At 41.5% G+C, this 20,686-nt stretch overlaps 1 protein-coding gene across 12 annotated transcripts in view; it reads right to left on the reverse strand.

The window, feature by feature from the left end:
• Positions 1-20,686, reverse strand: part of MYCBP2 (MYC binding protein 2) — a 409,657-nt gene that overhangs the window by 258,859 nt on the left and 130,112 nt on the right. For all 12 annotated transcript variants that reach the window (XM_074962231.1, XM_074962238.1, XM_074962204.1 and 9 more), the window contains 5 exons: positions 19,486-19,567; positions 15,015-15,132; positions 13,665-13,869; positions 13,133-13,286; positions 5,166-5,338 (listed from right to left, as the gene is read on the reverse strand). In XM_074962231.1, coding sequence (XP_074818332.1) covers positions 5,166-5,338; positions 13,133-13,286; positions 13,665-13,869; positions 15,015-15,132; positions 19,486-19,567 — 732 coding nt within the window. The remainder of the gene's footprint in view (positions 1-5,165; positions 5,339-13,132; positions 13,287-13,664; positions 13,870-15,014; positions 15,133-19,485; positions 19,568-20,686) is intronic.

A 20,686-nucleotide genomic window follows, 5' to 3' on the forward strand; every position in this document is an offset into this window, starting at 1 on the left:
GTGGACCATCTGAAGATATGCCCAGGGGCCCTGCTGGTATCGGGCCCCGTAGAGGGTTTGGGGGGAGTACAGAGATAGCCCCTCCTCTGGTTTGCTATCTGAGTCCGCACTGGAAAGCAGGGGAACATGGCAAGGCAGTAGGGGAGATTACTGTGCTGGGTAGAGACTTGGTGCAGAAGTCCCAGTGCCGAGGAGAAGAGCCTCGGCATGTCAGTTACACGGGGATCCCTCGAGTGCCAGAATTCCAGCAGTGCCGACTGGCTCAGTGCCACAGTGGTGCTATGGGGGACAGAAATCTTGTTCACACTGGCCATTCAGGTACAGAAAGAGGTGTCAGTACCAACAGGACATCGTGTACCAGTGGTGCCTTTGAGTGTTTGGTCCTGTCCTTCTCCTTAGGTGTCGTTGACTCTGTGCCCATGCCCACTGGGTCTGTGGACACATCAACAGTGCCTGTCACCGTAGTCTTCCTTGAGCCATGGGTACCAGGCTTGGCCTGTCTTCGGTACCATGGTTACCAAGCACGTTGGTGATAATTTGCAGCGAGCTCGCAGCTCACTCTGGGGACTTCACACTCTCTTTTTTAACTTACAAGAGAGGTTGGCGGAAGATTTCTTTACCCAAAAGCCCTTGGATGTTGAGGGATGTGGGGAAGACTCATGTCTGTGTGGAGACTCTTGGCACAGGTCCAGAGAAGGTCTGAGTGCTGCCTTCATGAATATAATCGTCGGCCTCAGTTCTCTGTCCTTGGGAGACCGAGGTCTAAGCTGCTGACAGAAAGGGCACCTTTGAGGAATGTGTCCTTCCCCGAGACAACAAATGCACTGTGAATGCGTGTCTGTGATAGGGATACCCTCATTGCAGGCGAGGCACTTCTTGACGCCCATAGAACTGAGCACAGGCCACTGGGGAAGGAAGGATCCCCAAAAAGAAGGATGGAAATAAATAAATACATATATAATCCCTACGCGCTGACTAGCCTTGTGGCAGGACATGAGGAGAGAGCGCATGCGTGGGCAAAATGGACAGTGCTACCGAAGTTCTCTGATCTGCAGCACAAGGATGCAAGCATAATTACAGTGTAGTACCGATAGGGACACTACTTGAAGAAGCAGAAGCAGAGTTTAGTACACAGTTGTCTAAGTAGCAGTTCCTGAGTTTTATTGCTTCAGCACAAAGAGAAGGCGATCTGGCCCCTCCCCATCAATTGATATAGAACATGCAGGCTATGCTGTCTGTCAAGAGCCTTATACACTTGTTTCTGATTAAAGTTAGGAAACAGACAGAGGCATTCCTGACTGCCTCAACTTGAGGTGGTTGATGTGCAACAGTGCCTCTTGGGTTGACCATTTGGTCTGAGTGGTACAGGCCCTACATGTGCTTCACAGTCTATCAGTGATGCTTCTGTCATTATGGTGATGGAAGGAGGAGTCTGAATGAAAGAACTCCTGCACAAAACCTGACTGGGTCTTGCCACAAACTGAGTTGTGGAAACAATTCTGAGTCAGCCCTGGACATATCAAAGGTGTAGCCTACCACGAAGCATCAAAAAGGTACATGCTGCCATGTGTCCGAGCAATTACAGACAATTTCTTTGTGATGTGTATCGGTTGGTTTAAATCTTTGAGATTAGACCTATTAACTCCAGGAATCTGACTGCAGAAAGGTAAGGCCTGGATGATATTGCATCTAAGGAGGCCCCTATTTGTTGAACTGCAGTCCAAGTAGATTTCTCAACATTGAGCTGCAACCCTAGCTTGTGGAACAGAGACCACTCTTTGCGATAAGAATGGCAAACCTGATTGTAAGACTGGCCCTTGTACAGCCAGTCATCAAGATATGGAAATAGCTTATTTCCAGTGCCTGGGTATAATTCTGTGACCATTGCTAACACCTTCGAAAACATCCTTGGGGCAGAAATGAGGCTGAATGGGAGCACTCAGTACTACCAGTGATCCTGACCTTTCAGAAACCAAAGAAATTGCTTGCAAAATGGAGGAATCACATATGAAAATATGTGTCCTGAAGTTCAGGAGCCGAAAACCAATCCCCCGGTTCCAAGGATGGGATTTTTGCTGCAACTGTCAACATCCTGAATTTTGAGGATTTCACAAAGTTGTTTAGGAGTCTTAAATCTAAAATTGATCTCCATCCTCCATTCTTTTTCAGGGCCAGGAAATCGTTGGAGTACAAGCCCTTCCCACTGTGCTGAGCTGGAACATTTTTACAGCTCCTATGCAGAAACGGGAAACGACTTTCTGTCTTAAGAAAGACTCATGAGAGGGGTCCCTGAAGAGACGTGGGTAAGAGGAAAAGGAGGTAAAAACAGATGGAATACCCCAATCTTGCAACTGCCATCTGTCTGATGTAATCAACTCCCATGCAAACTGAAAACGAGAGAGGTGGTTTCCAAAAAAGGAGGGAGGCGGCAGAATGGTGCACATGCAGCTCAGTTCTATGGGATGTTTCAGGACCACGACCAACTTGTCATAATTGCCGTTTATATGTTGATGAGACTTAAGTGGTCGACACTGAAGAAACAGACAGTTTCTTTTTGAGTGCTTCATAAGGTCTCTGAAAAGTTGAAAATTATGTGGGGCAGGATCTCTGTGCCATCTGGGATCTACTAAACCTTATTTTGTACGCAAGTGTGTAAATCCCAAGAGATCTCAAGGTGGCTCTGGAATACTTTAGGGCAGGGGTTGGCAACCTTTGGCATGCGGCCCATCAAGGTAATCCACTGGCGGGCCACAATGATGTGCTGGCCGCCACTTCTCACAGATCCCATTGGCTGGGAACAGAGAACTGTGGCCACTAAGAGCTGCGTGGGGCCATGCCCGTGGACGGTCAACATAAACAAAATATCTCGTGGCCTGCTAGTGGATTACCCTGATGGGCCATGTGCCGAATGTTGCTGACCCCTGCTTTAGGATATGCAAGTATTTGTCTTTGGATTCCACAAAAAGTTTGAAACCACTGAAGGTAAAGTCCTCAACAATGTTTTAGACCTCCCTTGGAAATTCCAAAAGCTGAAGCCAGGATGCTGTGCATATGACCACTGCTGCAGCATCCCAATGAGACCTGAGAAAACGTTCTGGCTAACAGTTGCCCCTAATTATAGCCTAAAACTGCTCACTCTGTTTAGTTGGTAAATGTTCAATAAAGATGGAGAAATTGGTGTAATTTGAATGGTTGTATACAGCCATGACAGCCTGACAATTTGCTATTCTAAATTGAAGTGTTGTGGATGAGTAGACCTTGCAGCCAAATCAATTAAGACATTGTTAACCTTTATCGTACAGAGTGGCTTTAGCATGGTATTGCCTGCCACATTCAACCACTCCCTCCACAAACAGGGAGTTGGGTGCAGGATGGGTAAACAAGAACTCAGAATCCTTAGTTGGGTTGTAATATTTTTAGCAGCCCATTTACACATTGGTGGCATTGTTGCTGGTGTCTGACAGATGGTCTTGGCAGAATCCAGCACAACCCTCACTGGTGGGAAGGGCAACATGGGCAGAAGGAGACTACTGAAGGATACCCAGGAGTTTATGCTATGACTCTTTGACCTCCTCCAAGGGGATCTGCAATATGTTTCATTAACTCCTGGAAGTCTCAGAAATCATCAGTTGTAGAAGGTCGGGGAGGGAATAACTGCCTCATCTGTAGAGGAAGAAGAAATATTTGTCTAAGTCATAACTTTCTTATCTCTTCTAGTTTCCTGTTTCTCAATGGACTCTTGACCTTAAGGGAACTGAGGTGGGATAGACAGGGTAGATGGATTTATTCTTCCGTAGACCCCACACGACAGACTATGAGCCTGTGAAAATTACTGGTGATATGCCATCCAAGGATCCCAGTATGCCCAATGAACAGATTCATATGACACTTGGGGAGGCATCCACTTGTGCTCGAAGCAGGTCATGGGTGCATGGGTCCGTGTTTTATGTAAGTCCTGCCTTTCCACCACACTCTGAAGATGTTGGAGAATTGAGCAGTACCAGGAAAAGGTCAAATTTCAATTACCATAGTTCCACCAGCACAGATAGTATTTCGGCACCCATTAGCGAGTGAGACTCCAGTTTATCCGAAACAAGGAGATCTCTGGCATATCTGAATTCCTGTGGTACTAGGTAAGTTTGAAGTACAGGGTCATATTCCATTGTCGATACCAAGGACATAAGCTGTTCGAGCAGGTCTCTCCTGGTAGATTAGTCAATACTGATAAGAAGTCTTAAGGGGCACCAAGATTGCATAAGATGCATGCCGTTTACCCAGTATTGAGGATGTCTTTGTTTTGGAGGGCAACATAGGTACAGATGGTACCAAAAGAATTCCAGGTATTACCTTTTATAGAAGAGTGCTTAAACTCCTTTGCGGCTGAGCTCTGCTTCTGTGGCACAGATGGACTCAGTACAGAAGCATTTTTGATGTCTCTGTTCTTAGAAGAGACCAGAGGCCCAGACATGAGGTCAGTACCAATGGTGCCTGGAGCCTCAACAGTACCCAGGTCAGGACGTAAGGTCTCTGAAACAGTCTTAGTTGGAGGAGACAGACACTTCAGAGTAAGCTCCTTCTGAGGAGAATGGGCTCTCCTTTTTTAGGTCTTCTCTGAGGATTTACCTCCAACAGATCCAGGTGAATGTGCTGAAGTCAAAGGGGCACGATGTTCACTCCCAGGTCGATGTCTGCGGTGAGCGGATGGGCATCCTGGCCTAGATCTGAGGCTGGATAGGGAGAATGCTCCATTTTTAAGAGTCTAAATCTTATCTCACAATTCTTCCTAGCCCTGCCCTTAAACCCAGAGCAGAACTTTTGAGACCAATTCCTCTGAAACAAAATAAATAGAAATGAGAGACAGAGGCTAACAGACTATTTTTGAATAGAAAGGCTGAGGCGGATGAGAAGGAACTGAGAGCAATTCTACCATGCAGCCCTATATAGCCTCTGTGCAGGGCATGAGGATGCGTAGGGCATATATGCAAATCGAACGAGCACTAATACAAAAAAAACTCTGCTCTCCGATGTATGGGGTGTAAACACACCTGAAGTGGAAAACTCATGGGGACACTACTCAAAAACACACACACACATACACACACACAGAGCAGAGTGCATTTACTATTACTTTTCAGCTTTCTGATTCATCAACCATAAATTTATACCTAGAATGTGCAAAGCTGCATGAGACCTGGTGGTTAGAGCTTTGGATCCTGTCGGAAGAGCAAGTTCCGGGCTTAGAATACTACATCGCGATTGCATGTCTGGAGCTGAGGGAAGCCTGGAATCAGCAACAACGGCATTGTAACTCCACAGTTCTCTAGTATTTGGTCGAAACCTGACCCAAAAACACAAGGTTAAAAAAAAGATTTCAATGTAGCAACAAAATTAAATTTAACGTAACAAAAAATTAACTGAACCTATTTTAATATCTAAACTTGCTAAACTATTTTAATATCTACTGAAAACTACTTTATGATAGTTCTGACTAGTAGGGAATGTTAGGATTGCAATCTACTGTACCAATGAAATACATGTTATGCAAGATAACCACTATTTATTACAAAATATAACAATAGCCCCAAACATTCTTAATAACCTTAAATTCAAACTAACATTAGATTATTTAAATTACAGAACATCCAGAAAATATTCTAAGCATATCTCAGAGCTAACAAGAGACATTAAAATGGTTGCTGACTTCAGGAGCTTAAAATCTAATAGATGCAATACAACAAGTGACAGTACCAAAACAGTAGGGGATGAGGCAAAGAACAGCAAAGGTTTCAACTGAAAGTCATAAGGTTATGCAGTTTTGATGCACGTAAATCATGGGGGTGAGGGGTCAAAATATATTTTTGCTTGTTTTTTTTCAGACAGTACCTTCTTGTGGATGACCCATATCATGAGTTTGTTTTTTTTTTTTTTTAAAGGGAGAATGATCTGAACACAGTAACGTAGCAATTGATTATAAGAACCTTCTATGTGTAGGGGCAGCATGGAATAAGATGTAGAAAGGGAATGAAATGAGTGAGAAGTATTTGTTAACAATGGTATCCCAATGATGACAGTTAAAATTGACACTGAAATTATTTCACTGCTCATCAAAGCATGTTAGTAAGGAAAGAACAATCATATTTTGAAGACCTACAGCATCTTTTTCCTCTTCATCCGATTCATGAAGATAAAAGGGTAGGTGGAAACAAACAAAGCCCTAAGAGCATATAAAAGCCACATGAAGGGAAAGTAGATCCCATAGATCCAAGCAGGTCATCTAAACAGATCCCACAGATTTGAGCAGGGCATCTAAGGCCCTATGAAAAGGATCCAGTCCTGCAGAGCCCAGATGGCCTTTCAAGCCCTGCCTCCTAATCAGACTGCATCCCTTCTAAACAAACGTGGGCTAACTGGCTTCCTCCCTGGCTCTATAGCTGCTACCACTTGTCCTTCCTATAGATTTTTTGACTCAGGCAGAAATTTATGCAACACTTCCACTTGACTCATATTTTCAAGATTTTTTTCACAATCATGATGGCTAGAAACTTCTCTCTAAATGAAAGCTGAGATTCTGATGTCATCGTAGAGCCTTAAGCATATACCTATTGCCTTAACTCATCTCTGTTCATAGGTGTATCTGAACTCTGATGAAGGGAAGTCCATCCTGAAGAGCCCATCAAAGCCCACATTATCATATTTTGAATATATGAAGGTTAGTTACCTGTAACCGAGGTTCTTCAATATGGACTCTGCATATTCACACTCATGGGATGCTCTGATTGGTGCAGTCCAAATGGTAAAATTCTACCAGCAATAGCTGTTGAAGCATCCATGCAGCTCCCTTGCACTCTCCTCCCTACCCCTACTGACCTCTTGAGTTCTAGGGCAAGAGTTTAAAAGGAGTGTGATGACCCACCACCTCAGTTCATTCAACTGCAACCCCCAGCCCTCTGGTAAGTAGGACTCTGAGGTAGCGGGGAAAGGTGGGTGGGGAGTGTGACTATCCAGAGTTCATCTTGAAGAATCTCAGTTACAGGTAAATCAACTCCATTTCTTCCTTTGAATGTCCTCTGCGTATTCCTACCTATAGGATGCATTAACAAGTACTCTGACCCAAGAGGCATTCTAGTTAAACAAGGAGTGCATGACTGCCTTGCCAAACTTTGCACCAGATCTAGATTCCAAATCTAAAGAACAATGATTACTAAAAGTGTGAACACAACTATGGGTTACTACTGTACATGTCTTCACCAGAGAGCTATATCCAGAGAAAGCCATGCACACTGCCTTTGATTTAGATGAATGAGTTCTGCTGCCTTGAGGAATGGATAATCCCTTCAATTTATATGCTTCATAAAATCTAACCCATCTAGAGAGATTCTGTATATAAACAGCTTTTCTCTTGTTTTTTGGTCAACAAGCTATGAACATCTTGGAAGACTGTTTAAATGCTGTAGTCCTCTCTAAATAAAAAGACAACACTTTCTTCACATATAACACGTGTAATTTAGCATCCCCATCATGAGTACGGGGTTTGTGAAAGATGACTGGTAAAATTACAGATTGATTTATGTGAAAATCAGAATTTTTGGGGGGTAAAAATTTAGAGTGAGTGCAAAGGACGACTTTATCCTCATGAAAAATAGTGAATGGTAGATCAGTCATTAATGCATGTAATTTACTTATGCATGTTGCAGAAGTGATTGCTATCAAAAACTTTTTTTTTTGACAATGAAAAAGAATGGGTTCAAAGGGAGATTCCATTAATTGTGTTGTAATACATTCAGATTCCAAGAGAGCACAGGAGTTCGTACTGAAAGATACAAATTATTAAGGCTTTTTCAAAACCTCTTAACTGCATCTCATTAGCAAAAATTGATTTTCCCCTCTACAGGTACATGCTATGCTGATATGGCTGAGAGATTAACCTTAACTGAAGATAAAAAAAGACATGTTTTAAATACAATAAATATTCAAATACATAATTAATTGGTGCCATATAAGGATCCATGTTATACATGGAAATCCACAATAAAAACCTCTTCCATTTAAGACTATAGCACTTTTGTGTGGATTCTTTTCTAGACTAAAACAGTCCATTCTGTACTTCTAATGAAAGCCTTTCTTCTAGCTTATCTAAAGATCTATTCCCCGCGTAGTCAAGTGAAGGGACCAAAGGTTCAGATACATAATTTCACAGATATAATGCTGTCATTAGTCTATTACTAACAGAATTGCTTTGTTTTTGAGCTGAGGTAGAAAATACATTAGAGCTAGTCTGATTGTTCTCAGTTCTAAAATATTGATGTGTAAGTTTCTTTGATGAACAATGATCTCTGATCAACAATTCACTGATCTGATGGGCTCCACATCCTAGGGTTGATGTATCCATGGTCACTATTACTGATGATGTAAGATTGAAAAAGTACATCTTTCATTGCATTTTGATTGTTTGTCCACCACATTAAATGATGATACACCTGATGTGGAAATACTGTCTAAACCTGGTTTGTAATTCTTTGCTAACTAGTGTTGAAGACCTCATCTGAAGACCAGCATAAGGAGTCACTGCTGTGGTTGATGCCAGCAGACCCAGCAACTGAAGGACGTAAAGAATCAATTGTCTCGGTAAGCGGCAGAGGAAATACATACGTCTTTTTATGTTGGTCTCTCTCCCCTCTGGGAGAACAGCACTCTTCACAGTTGAATCCACTATGGCTCCTAAACAAGGAACCCTTTAAATAGGGTTTAGACATGGCTTTTCACAGTTTATCTGTAATCGCAGACTGACAAATAGTGAATATATTTAATTTACAAGATCTCTTCCCTAGATGACCCTTATTAGCAAATCATCTAGGTACAGGTATAGATACATCCCCTGCCTGCTTAGGTATACTGCCACAACAGGCAGGCATTTTGTAAATGCCCTGGGTGCTGCAGATAACTCAAACAGGAGGGTCTTGTATTGAAAAATGGTCGTCTCCAACAATGAAACAGGAAAATTTCAGTGACATGGTTTACTGTCACTGAAATGTGGAAGTATGGGTCTTTTAAGATCAGAGCTGCAAAACAATCCTGGAGGGAAAGAGAAGGTGTTAGAGACAACATGCAGAAGTGAAGTTCCTTTATATAAAAGTGTTTAATTTCCTTAAATCCAGATCCCTTCCCTCTGTGATCTTATGGAACTACCTCTACTGCATCTAACTATAGTAGAGATTGGAAATCCATTTCTAGCAAATCAAGATGACTGATCTCTCCCCAAATAGGAAGTGGGTGGGTTGTTGGGGGGAGAGGTTCTGAACTGAATTGTGTAACCGTATAAAAGAGCTTCTAATATCCATCTGTCCAATGTTATTAACTCCCACTGCTAAAAAAATGGGACAACTAATCCCCAAACTATGGATTAAATAATGCCCATACGGGCTGGATTGAAGCTCTGTGTCATTATGTCAAATCTGATGCATCAGAGGCAATGCAGAAGACAAAAATGACAAAAGTTTCCCTTTATTATTACAAGGTTTAACTTTCTTGCTCTATTGATGTTGATGCTGTATGTTTCAGATGAAAATGATATGCCCTTCTCTGGTACCTGTAATGATGTGAAGGAGACAAAAATTGTGGATATTGCCTTTGATACCTGTTTAATGAAGTAGAATATAATTTCTTCCCTATTTAAGGAAACCAAAAGATCTAGCATATCTTACATTTTTCATGCTCTCAGGTACCTCTTTAGTCTGAACAATAAACAGACGTTCTCCTTCCAATGGAAGGTCCAAGAGCCTCATTTCTGTCTCATGAGGGAGTCCCACCAATCTTAACCAGGTGTGTCTCTTTAGTGACACAGCCAAAGCTACTGATCTTGCTGAAATATCTGAAGATTCAAAGCCACAGTCAACTGTTGCTTAGCAACATTCAGTCCTTCAGTCAAAACAGCATTTGATAATCTTTGGTGTTCCTCTAGAAGCACATTAAAAAAAAGGATATTTTGCTCCAGAAATGGTATTGGTCTCTTAGCCATGACAGCTTCATAGTTGGATATGCATATGCTGATTTTCTCTGAAGAAAACATATTTCTTCCTAACACATCCAGTCTCTTCCCTTCGTTATCCGATGGAGCAGTGAGCTTGGGCATTTTTTGATCTGTGAAATGCCACTCGTGAATTAGGAGGCTCGCAAGTATGAAACATAGCAAGTCCTTCTTCAGGGAACTGATATATCAACTTTAGAGAGAAGCTGTGTGGTTGACATATTTCATAACAAGGGAAATATGATTAGTTACCTAACCACTGACCCCAAAATATCAGAGAGGATGTGATGATTCCTACACAAAAACAGAAGGAATATCTAGCATCTTTGACACTCGAGATGCTAATTCTTGAAAGGCTATGCCATCTTCTGATGGTGATAATACTGAGATGTCCTCCACATTTCCATTTGGAGAAGACATCCCTTAATTCTGAATCAGAATCTACTAGCTCCAGCTCGTCCTCATATTTTACCAATTTCCTTAGGTGACTTCTTCTGAGGAAGCTGTATTGGCTGGTCCTTATCCGTTGGATTCAACAACTGAATGTCCTCCTGATATAGTCTTGCTGAAAATCTGTCCTCACACCTTCCTAAAAGGTGCCTGAAATGGCCAGTGAGACCATCTTACTAAAGGAGGTATCTGCCACTCAGGCCAAAACCCCCATGGACAGATTGAGCTGGAAATATCTCTGTGCCTGCAGATCCTGCACTGAACTGATTATATTTTTTTTTCCTGGTTCTAATCTGTGATCTGTATTTCTCTTCAAGCTCCAAATCACTCGAGGCTCAGACAGGACTTGAGACAATACCTCCTTGAAATGGAGAGCAGAGAGAAGTTCTTCTCCAGGGATCATGAAGGGATCTTAATAGAATGCAGCAGCACAGTGCTCCTGATCCTTTCCTGTTCTTTGCTGACTCTCAGAAAAGCAGTCAGTCTGATTGCTTGCAGCAACCCAAGTGATGTGTCCTAAGAAGCAATACCAGGCTCAACTGTCAATGGAGCCACAGATGGATCCATATGATGAACTACCGCTTTAACAGTATTGTGCTAGTTAACAAACCCTCATCAGTTCTTTTAACTGGATCCTTAGATCTCACCATGAGGACAGGCTCCTCCAGATGTGATATTGTCAGATCTGTACAAGGACAACTCCCAACTCTGAGCTGAGATTTTAAGTCAGATCCTGGCTCTATAATGAGATTCTGTCCTTGTAAATGCTACTCTCAGATTGGTTCTTTGTATTGAGGCTGACACCAAGGAGATCTGCACATTTTTTCTTGGTACTGCAACCGATTCTTTCTGAAATGGGACAGCTATGGAAATAGAGTTTATCACTGATCCAAAACTTTTCTTTTTTGGATCCTTAACTATGTCATATCTTGCATTGACATAGAAGCTGAATCTGTTTTTATTCCCCAGCTGAACTGATTGGAACTACAACCACTCTCTGAGAATCTGCTGCCACGGTCAGTGCTTCCTGCAATAAAACTGACTGGAGCCTATTTCATCTCTCTCACTCTTAGTCCTTCTTCATGCATGATTGGATATTCAGAGTGAGAATGATCTTCCCTCAAACATGCCAAGCATCTGATATGTGCATCTGATGCTGAGAATACTGCCTGTCATGAGAACCATCTTTTGAATCCAGGCTTGTTAACTTCTGATCCAACATGTTATCCTTTAGCTACCTACCTCTAACAATATATAACTATAAGCACTTAGGTAACAACTAACCAATACAAACTATCTAGCTACTACTCCATAAGGATCACGCAGCAACAGTGTAACCGTCCAGCTGATCACGGTTGAAGGAATTGAGGTGGTGGAACTCCATGCAACTTTTAATCCCTAAAACATCCGGCGGGGAGGGGTGAGGGAAGCACGCATAGGGACCAAGCCACACAGACACTCCAATGGTTACTGCTAGTAGAATCCTACCATTCAGGCTGCACTGGTTGGAGCATTCTATGAGTGGGAACATACAGAGGCACTCAAAGGAAGAGCTATAATCTATTTGGAATGTCCTCTTATTTTTATGTCTCAAGTGGGCAGAGCTTAGAAGAGTACCACTTCTTCCCCCTTCCTATCAGTTCAAACTCCAATCAGTGAGACTGCTGAGGAAGATCCTACAGTAACTGAATTGAGTGATTAAGACATAAACAAGCGGTTTAACTGTTGGGCAAGGCAAGAAGATTCAGATACACGATACGTTGTGGAGGAACAAACAGTAAAATCTGAATATGGCTTGGACACAATGAAAGGAACACAGATGGAGGAATTTAAGATTACCGAATATTTTGAGCCTGGAGGAGTTGTTGAAAATAACAGAGACCAACTGATGTGAAGAGAATTCAGGAGGAAAAAGAAGCAGCTCTGTTTCGGCCATGGAGGTTGAGCTTAAGTGGACAGCAAGCCATCGAAGAAGAAAAACAGAGATAGAGTTTGTCACAGAGTAGCTGGTTGCTGTGGATAGACTGAGCCAGTTCCCCTGAACTGGAGCAGGTAAGTCCAATTCAGTTAATTAAAGAGTGCTAGCCTACACCTGAACCTAAAAAGGGCTGCTAACAGGCAGCTGGAGGGAGGAAAGACAGATAGGCTGAGCCGTGGAGAGGAATGGATAGAGCGAGCTAAGCCCTGGGGAGGAAAAGCCAACTGGAGTGCAGTTAGCTCCTATTGTGCGTCCCTAGAGCAAGGGGCCAACAGGCTCAGGGAAGCAGACCTGTGGCAGCTGTTCCAGGATGGGAGCGGAGCTGATTAAGGCTGGGAAGCTGCCAGGAACAGGTGTGCTAGAGACCTCTGGGAGGGCTGACCCTGAAGCCTGGGGCCAAGGACTGAGCTAAGACTGTTTCCTGTTTGTTTGATAACCTCTGTTTAAAGAAATAAACCTCCTTGAAAAGAGGGGCATGACAGCACATGCTTTGGAGCCAGGGAGAAACAACAGCCCTGGCAACAGATACAAAGGAGACTGAACAGATGTCTTCTTACGATAGGTAAGAGAAATGACAGTTGAACCTATGTGAGCAGATGATGCTACCCAAAATTGTTCTAATAAATTCAATCTTATTTCTATACTGATGCCCCCTTTCTGTGACTACAAACCACACTTGCCTCCAAATAACATCATAAACAGGATCCAGACATACTCCAAACCCTTGAAGATCCTCCTGTTCAGAATCATTAAATGTCTTGCAACTCCCATCTACTTTATTTATCAGAAGACATTTAAACGGAGGCGGTTCTGACATAGAAGCAGGGACCAAACCTGGAAAAAATAGACAAATAGTCCATCTGTCACATGCTAGCCTCCATCTCTGAAGTAATACTACTACTACAAGGAAAGTTCACTCATAGTACAATATTTCATAGGTGTGATGAGATTTTTTTAACTGCGCTGGAACATTAAAAATTTAAGAGTACCTTGGAGGATTTTTATTAACAATAAAATTACATTTGTAAGTTAATTAGGATACCACATACAATATAAATACCTTAAAAGTAAAATGGAGTCTCATAAGGTAAGAGTTTACTCAATTTGCATTTTTTACTTATTACCTCCACTGCTTGCACTGTAATGTTTCAAGTCCCTTCACTAAATGTATGTTAAATGAACTAATTTACAATACTGTTGAAGAGCTCTTACCTATTATATGCCTGCTTGCAAAGATCTCCGACGTGGCTAGAACATGAGAGTTAATGAGAGCTTCATCAATCCGAAGAAAAGTCTGATCTCCACTTGCTCCAATCCAAGTAGCTTTGCGTCCATATTTAGATCCAATATTAGGCATGGATGCTGGCTTTGCATTCCAGTATGGCATATCCAAAATTGGTCTGCCAAGCTGTCCCTTCTAAAGCAAGAATTCAGTAACTGGTAAATACTAGCAACAATAGTTTCAGATGGATAAAATAGCAGTTTCCATATACAAAATGGAAAATTGGAAAAAGATGACCCATTTAAAGTTTACTTCATAATGCCATCACACTGTGGCACGTGACCTCGGGGGAAGGGGCGGCGCAGGGGGTGGGGCCACAGGTCAGGCACCACTGACCCCTCCCCCCCGCCCCCCCCCACACTTTTAGGGAGCTTCCAGCACTCCTGGGGTGAGGTATTATCTTTTATTGGCCCAACATCAGTTAGTGAGAGAGACACATTTTTGAGTTTACACAAAGCTCTTCTTCAGGTCTGGGAAACTAACTCAAAATATGGCTGCTAAATGCAAGGTTTGAACAGATTGTTTAGCATAAGTGAATCAAATATTTCAAGGGACCATTCAAGGTGAAGTGGCTTGTTAACACCACACCAGTCATAGGGAGAGAATGAAGAGGAGAGGAAGCAGCTGGGGATGGGGGAGCTTGTTGTTAGTGGGTTGCAGATTGTTGTAATAAGCCCTAAATCCAGAGCCTCTATTCAGCTGATGACTTTTAGTGTCTGGCAAAGTTATGAATGTGAGCTACATCCTACAATTTTTAACCTTAAGAGTTTGAATCAGCCCTACCATTGGTGTGAGGAAACAGAAGGTACTGCCTCCCTAGCTGCCTCCCACAACTTCCCATGCAGCCCAAGCAGAAGCTCTGATGTAAGCCAGGAGTGCTCTGAACAATATTAACCACCTTCTCACTGCATTATCTTCTCATGTAGAAGAAATATTCTACAGATGCCATGAAATCCCACCATGTTAGTTTGAAGATAATTTTGACTTTAATGCCAATTAGAAGGGGAAAAAACAGTTCCCCCTGTAAACCATGTAAATTTGATATGGGACCCACTTACTAATAAATAAGGAACAGCAGGAGATTTTCACAGGTTTTCATGCTTTTCTAACCAGATTTAAAATAAAGACACACAAACACTTAATGTACACAGGCATAAGTTAGGTATATGCAAATGTATGCAACCGTGAAAAATCTTTCTAAAAACTATTTACTGTAACTCTAAGTGTACAATATATAGATAAAAAACTATTTCCAAAAGTAAAAATAAATGTTTCCTTACAGAGAAACTTCCAAATGTGAAGACCTGTCCATCCATTAAGAGAATGGCTGTATGGTTGCTTCCCGCAGTAACTTGTGTGCTAGGACCTGGTAATGCCTGCACCAGAGTGGGACACCCCCTATGTCAAAATAAAACCACACCAGTATCAGTGCATCTTCATGCAACATTTAACACATGCAGTATTAATGTTAGTAACAGTGCAGTTGATCACAAAGTAATATTGTTATTGTCATTTGTCAGACACTATCTGGAATACTATTTGTATTACCATGCAACTGAATATTTGGCTAGTATTCCAGTCCCAAGCATGGCAGGCAATACTACTGGATGACACTCTACCCCAGCTGTCTAGGGAGGGGCAGAGGGGGAGAGAAGATCCTGGTTCTGCATCTCTCAAACGGAGGGAAAGGCATTAGACCATCCCTCTTTCCCCAAAAGTCCATAGATACTAGAAAGAATAATCTCACCAGAAGACCTGAAAAGTCTTCTGTGCGCCTCCCAAATACAGATGCGTTTAAGGAAAACACCAAAGTCCCCCTACCTGTCTCTCAGCAATAGGAGTGGAAGTAGTGAGTGTATCTGAGGGAGAGGACAGTAGTGGTGAGTGGGGGGGAAACCCTGAAGTGATAGATGAGAAAAGAAGCAGTGAGATTGAGAGGTGAGAAAAAAAAAAAACCCAAAACACTGAGGTGAGCAAGTTAAAGGCCTGACAAGTCAACACTGACTTCAATGAGCTTTGGATCATGGCCTAAGTGCTTGCCTACACTTGCAAATTGTTTCAGATTAAGGCAGGGTCTAAATTTAAAGTGGAACAGCTATTTCTGAATAACCCGATATTAAGTATCCTCACACCTTCTTGTCAACTGTCTAAATGGGCCATCTTAATTATCACTACAAAAGCTTTTTCTCCTGCTGATAATAGCTCATCTTAACTAATTAGCCTCTCACAGTTTGTATGGTAACTTCCAACGTGCGTGTACGTGTTCCATTCTATGCATCCGATGAAGTGGGCTGTAGCCCACGAAAGCTTATACTCTAATAAATTTGTTAGTCTCTAAGATGTCACAAGTATTCCTGTTCTTTTTGCGGATATAGACTAACATGGCTGCTACTCTGAAACCCATGTGCAGAGAATCCTTGATGACTAGAGGGAAGGACAATGGATAGATTAGGCATGAAAAAAATGAGAGAAGAGATAAAGAGAATACAAGGTAAGGAAGGACACTGAATATGACAGGAAAAATACACAAAGATATATAATGAAGGAAAGAAAATCTGGAGCCAAGGGTAAAAGCGGTAATGTACAAGTGAAATGTACTTTGGCAAGTTACATTATTTAATATGCTGTAGAAAACTCAGTTCTTATTGGTCAGCAATATGCTCATTTGGACAGACATGGTTCCCTCTGCACAAAGGTTATCATTCTAAAATAGTTAAAGTAGTAAAACACCAGATATTCTGATGATAATCAGAAACAAAAATGAGGGAAATTTAGTTTTATTATATAAATATAAAGCATTTAGTGAATTAATGTGATGTTAAGGCTAGAATTTGAAACACTGAAAACAAAGGAAAATTAAGTTAGGAGCTTATAGGAACATTATCTCTGCACAATCCTGTATATTTTATGGTATACATACAACAAAACAAACAGTAAATATATTAAATTACACATTTAGGGCTCGATCCTGAGGTGCACTGCACCTTTCAGCACCAGGCACTTTAACATTAAAGGAGGAATAAAATATTATATACTTACACATTGACAGTATGGCAGATTTGGCATTACTATGAGAACTCTGGGCTGGTCTACACTTAAAAATGTTACTGATATAACTGTCAGAGATGTGACTTTTTTGCTGAGCCCTAATTTAGACTAAGTTATGCTGGTATAATGAACCTTATACTGGCATAGGTTATTTCAGTTCTGGAACTGGTATAAACTGCACTGTTATAACTGCCTTTACGTTGGTATAACTGTGATCACACTGGGGAGAAGTGCGTAGGGGTGCCACAAGACTTTTACATGTAGACAAGTCCTTTGACTTTATTTACAGACTTTTGTTTAAAATGATAACTTATATTACTGCACTTTTGCTACTTAATCTTATTTGGCTCAGGAGGACTGGAATAAGCTATACCAGCAAAAGCCTAGTTTTGCCAGTATAAGCAGCATCCACATTAGGAGCACTTTTCTGGTATAATACAGTAACTCCTCACTTAAAGTCATCCCAGTTAATGTTGTTTTGTTATTATGTTGCTGACCAATTAGGGAATATGCTTGTTTAAAGTTGCACAATGCTCCCTTATAACGTGGTTTGGCAGCCGCCTGCTTTGTCCATTGCTTGCAGGAAGAGCAGCCCATTGGAGCTAGCTGGTGGGGGCCTGGTGGGAACCAGGGTGCACCGGCAGCCCCCCTATCAACTCCCCTCTCCCTACATTCCCTGTGTGGCAGCTGCCCAGCAGGCTATCAATTGCCAGGCAGCTTAGCTGTCCCACCCCCCACTGCTGTGTGCTGCTCCTGCCCTCTGCCTTGAAGCTGCTCCCAGGAGCCTCCTGCTTGCTGTGCAAGGGAGGGCGGGGAAGAGGGGTGTTATTGTCAGGGTGTCCCCATCTCCACAGAGCGGGGAGAAGGGAGGAGACACAACAGGGCTCAGGAGGGAGGGAGCTTCCTGGCAGGAGCTGCTGTCTCAACTGTATTTTCCACTGCATGCATCCGATGAAGTGAGCTGTAGCTCTGGAAAGCTTATGCTCAAATAAATGTGTTAGTATCTAAGGTGCCACAAGAACTCCTTTTCTTTTTGCGGAAACAGACTGCTACTCAAACCTGTCTCAACTTGCTGATCTACTTAAAAAGACTTAGAGTGGGGTCAGCGTACTTAAAGGGGCAATGCACGTCTCTCTCTCACACGGTGTGTGTGTCAGTCTCTCTCTGCCATGCTGTCTCCCCTCCCTCCATTCGTGCTGCCTTGTAGAGTGTGAGGCTACATTAACAACAATGTGTTAACTCTTGAGGGGTCAGCCAAGTACTAATTCATCATTTAACAGTAAGGCATTCCCTGGGAAATCTCACCCTCTGACTTCACCACCTCAACCAAGCTTCACAATCATCCTTGGTGTGTACAGTATTAAATTGCTTGTTTAAAACTTATACTGTGTATGTGTGTGTATGTATAAATACATATTAGTCTGACCAAAAAAATTTCCCTGGAACCTAACCCCCCCATTTACATTAATTCTTATGGGGAAATTGGATTCGCTTAACATCATTTCACCTCAAGTAGCATTTTTCAGGAACATAACTACGTTAACCGAGGAGTTACTGTATACTGGCAAAGCACTTCAAGGATGTAGTCTAAATTATCTCTGACTTTAATATGTGCTTCCACAACCATACATACTCTTCTTACCCTTTTCCTCTCCTGTCCTGTCCCCCTCACCTAGCTTCCCTTCAAAAGTTTTCCATTTAGCTTATCGTCTCATAAGCCTATCCAAAAAACCGCAAACCGTGAAGCATAACATTTGCTGCCATCACATTGTTCACTTTGTTTGTGGTGTTATATCTTTTCCCCCACGCTGTGTCTATCTTGCCTATTTCAACAGTATGCTCTTCAGTGCAAGGACCATCTACTACTCTGTATTTGTACAGTGCCTAGCACAATGGGACCTCATTCTTGGTTGGTCTTTAGGAACTATTGTAAGAAACATAATAATATGTAGAAGTTTCTTTACTGAAGTTCTTAAGGGCATAAGGATTTCAGCACATATTTTTACCTTGTGGAACTCACAAGGTTGGCAGATTTTTTGGCACTGAAATCTTTATCCACTGCAGTCTTAATATGTCTGGAAAACCACAATGCATGAAGGGAGTCTGCAATAACTTTCAAAAACATTTCATCTTTGGGCCCAGACAATGTATAGAAATTTTCAAACCAAAGAAAAAGCTAAACACTTTGAATTGTATGATAGTTTTCTTAAACTAAAGTTTCTGAAATACTTTGGAGTCTGAAATTTTCCCTGGTTCCTATCTGCCAGAAGGCAGGCACTGTTTGTTCTTAAAAAGTCTGAGCAAAGTCCCTTCCTGCTATTTTTTTGAGTAACTGGTAATAGAGGGAACCACTTTTCCACAGATCAAAATTCCTGTAACCATTTTTTTTTTTAAAAAAAGACAGAGCAACACAACATTTAGACCTTCGTGTGAACAGTTCTTTGAAGACTAAATGCTTTTAGCTTATTCTAGAGGAAAATAAAGTTGAAAACAGCTGACAGATTTTGCATATGCGCAGAAGACATTTTCTAAAATTTTTAGCAGAGCTTAAGGAAGTCCTGCCCTATTTATGTCACTCCTGAATATTCTCCCTACCTCATCTCCTCAGTAATGGAGAATATATCCATTATATGTAATCCAATTCATAGATATGGAATGAAATTCAATAGTACAAATGTGTTCTTTAACCTATTTACAACATACCTGGAATTAACGTCTCCATGTCCCAGCTGCCCATGCTGCCCATATCCAAATGTGTAAACATCACCATTCTCCATCAAAACCACTAAAAATAAAATGTTTTGTTTTCAGAATATTTTTTTCCTGACAATTTGAAGGACCTCACACATGCCTGGGTTTGATGTGTACTTTATATTACTAAAAATATTTGTATAGGGTAATAATTTTACCCTCTTTGGCTTTAACTTATTTAGTTCTTGATCCTGCAAAGACTTGCATACAATTAACTTTAAACCTGAGAGTAGTCCCACTGAAGCCTTTCCCTGGTAAGAGAAAAGCTATTGAAATGTTTAACACTAATTACATTTTTCATCTGTTAATTTAAACAAACAGATTACAGAACTATCCGTGTCAAACATGTTTTGTTCAACGGTTTAATTACAAAAATCATCAAATTTTCATTCGAACAAAACAAAAAGTAGCAATCAGAGCAAAATTAGAAAAAGTAACAGCTGGATTAAATTACCAGTTAACTGACTGCCATAAGCATTTATTACATTTGTTTGCCTACTAAGAACCTGTGCAGACTGATTTTCATCTTTCTGCGGAAAAATATTATCCTACCATTAAAATCCACTTTTTCAAGGCCACTAATTTCTCATTCATCTGTTCCTCATATGTCTTGTTTCTGTGTGTTTAAGTTTCTTCACAAGAGTTCTTTAGTACTGTACAACACACAATACAGTACCTGCCCAATCATATTGTCAGCATGAAACAATTTTCTTGAATAAAACAAGGATATTATTTTTGCACAGTCGATTTGTGATCATAACTGTACTTTAAAACAATTTTTTCCATGTTAGAGATAATTTGGGAGCCTCCAATCAATTATAATGCTGGATTATAATTTGTTCCAATGGCACTCCAAATTACACTTAACCCAAAAACTCACTAAAATTATTATAACAATAAATATTGCCTTGTGGTCAAATTCTGAACCTACTCTGTTTGGAATTGAGGGCCCATGGATGCATAGCAGATGCAGTTCCACCACACAGGGGTTAAGAATTTATGTGGGCCACATGGGATACCCATCCCCTGCACAGTTCAGAATTCTGCAACTGGCACAGTTCAGAGTGGCAACTGGCAGGAAGAGTGGAGTGCAGTAGCACTAGAGGATGGTTTCTTAACCACTGTATGGTTTCTTAACCCTCCTTCAGTGGTG

Source organism: Natator depressus, chromosome 1 (assembly GCF_965152275.1).
Source record: "Natator depressus isolate rNatDep1 chromosome 1, rNatDep2.hap1, whole genome shotgun sequence".
Taxonomy (NCBI): Eukaryota; Metazoa; Chordata; order Testudines; family Cheloniidae; genus Natator; species Natator depressus.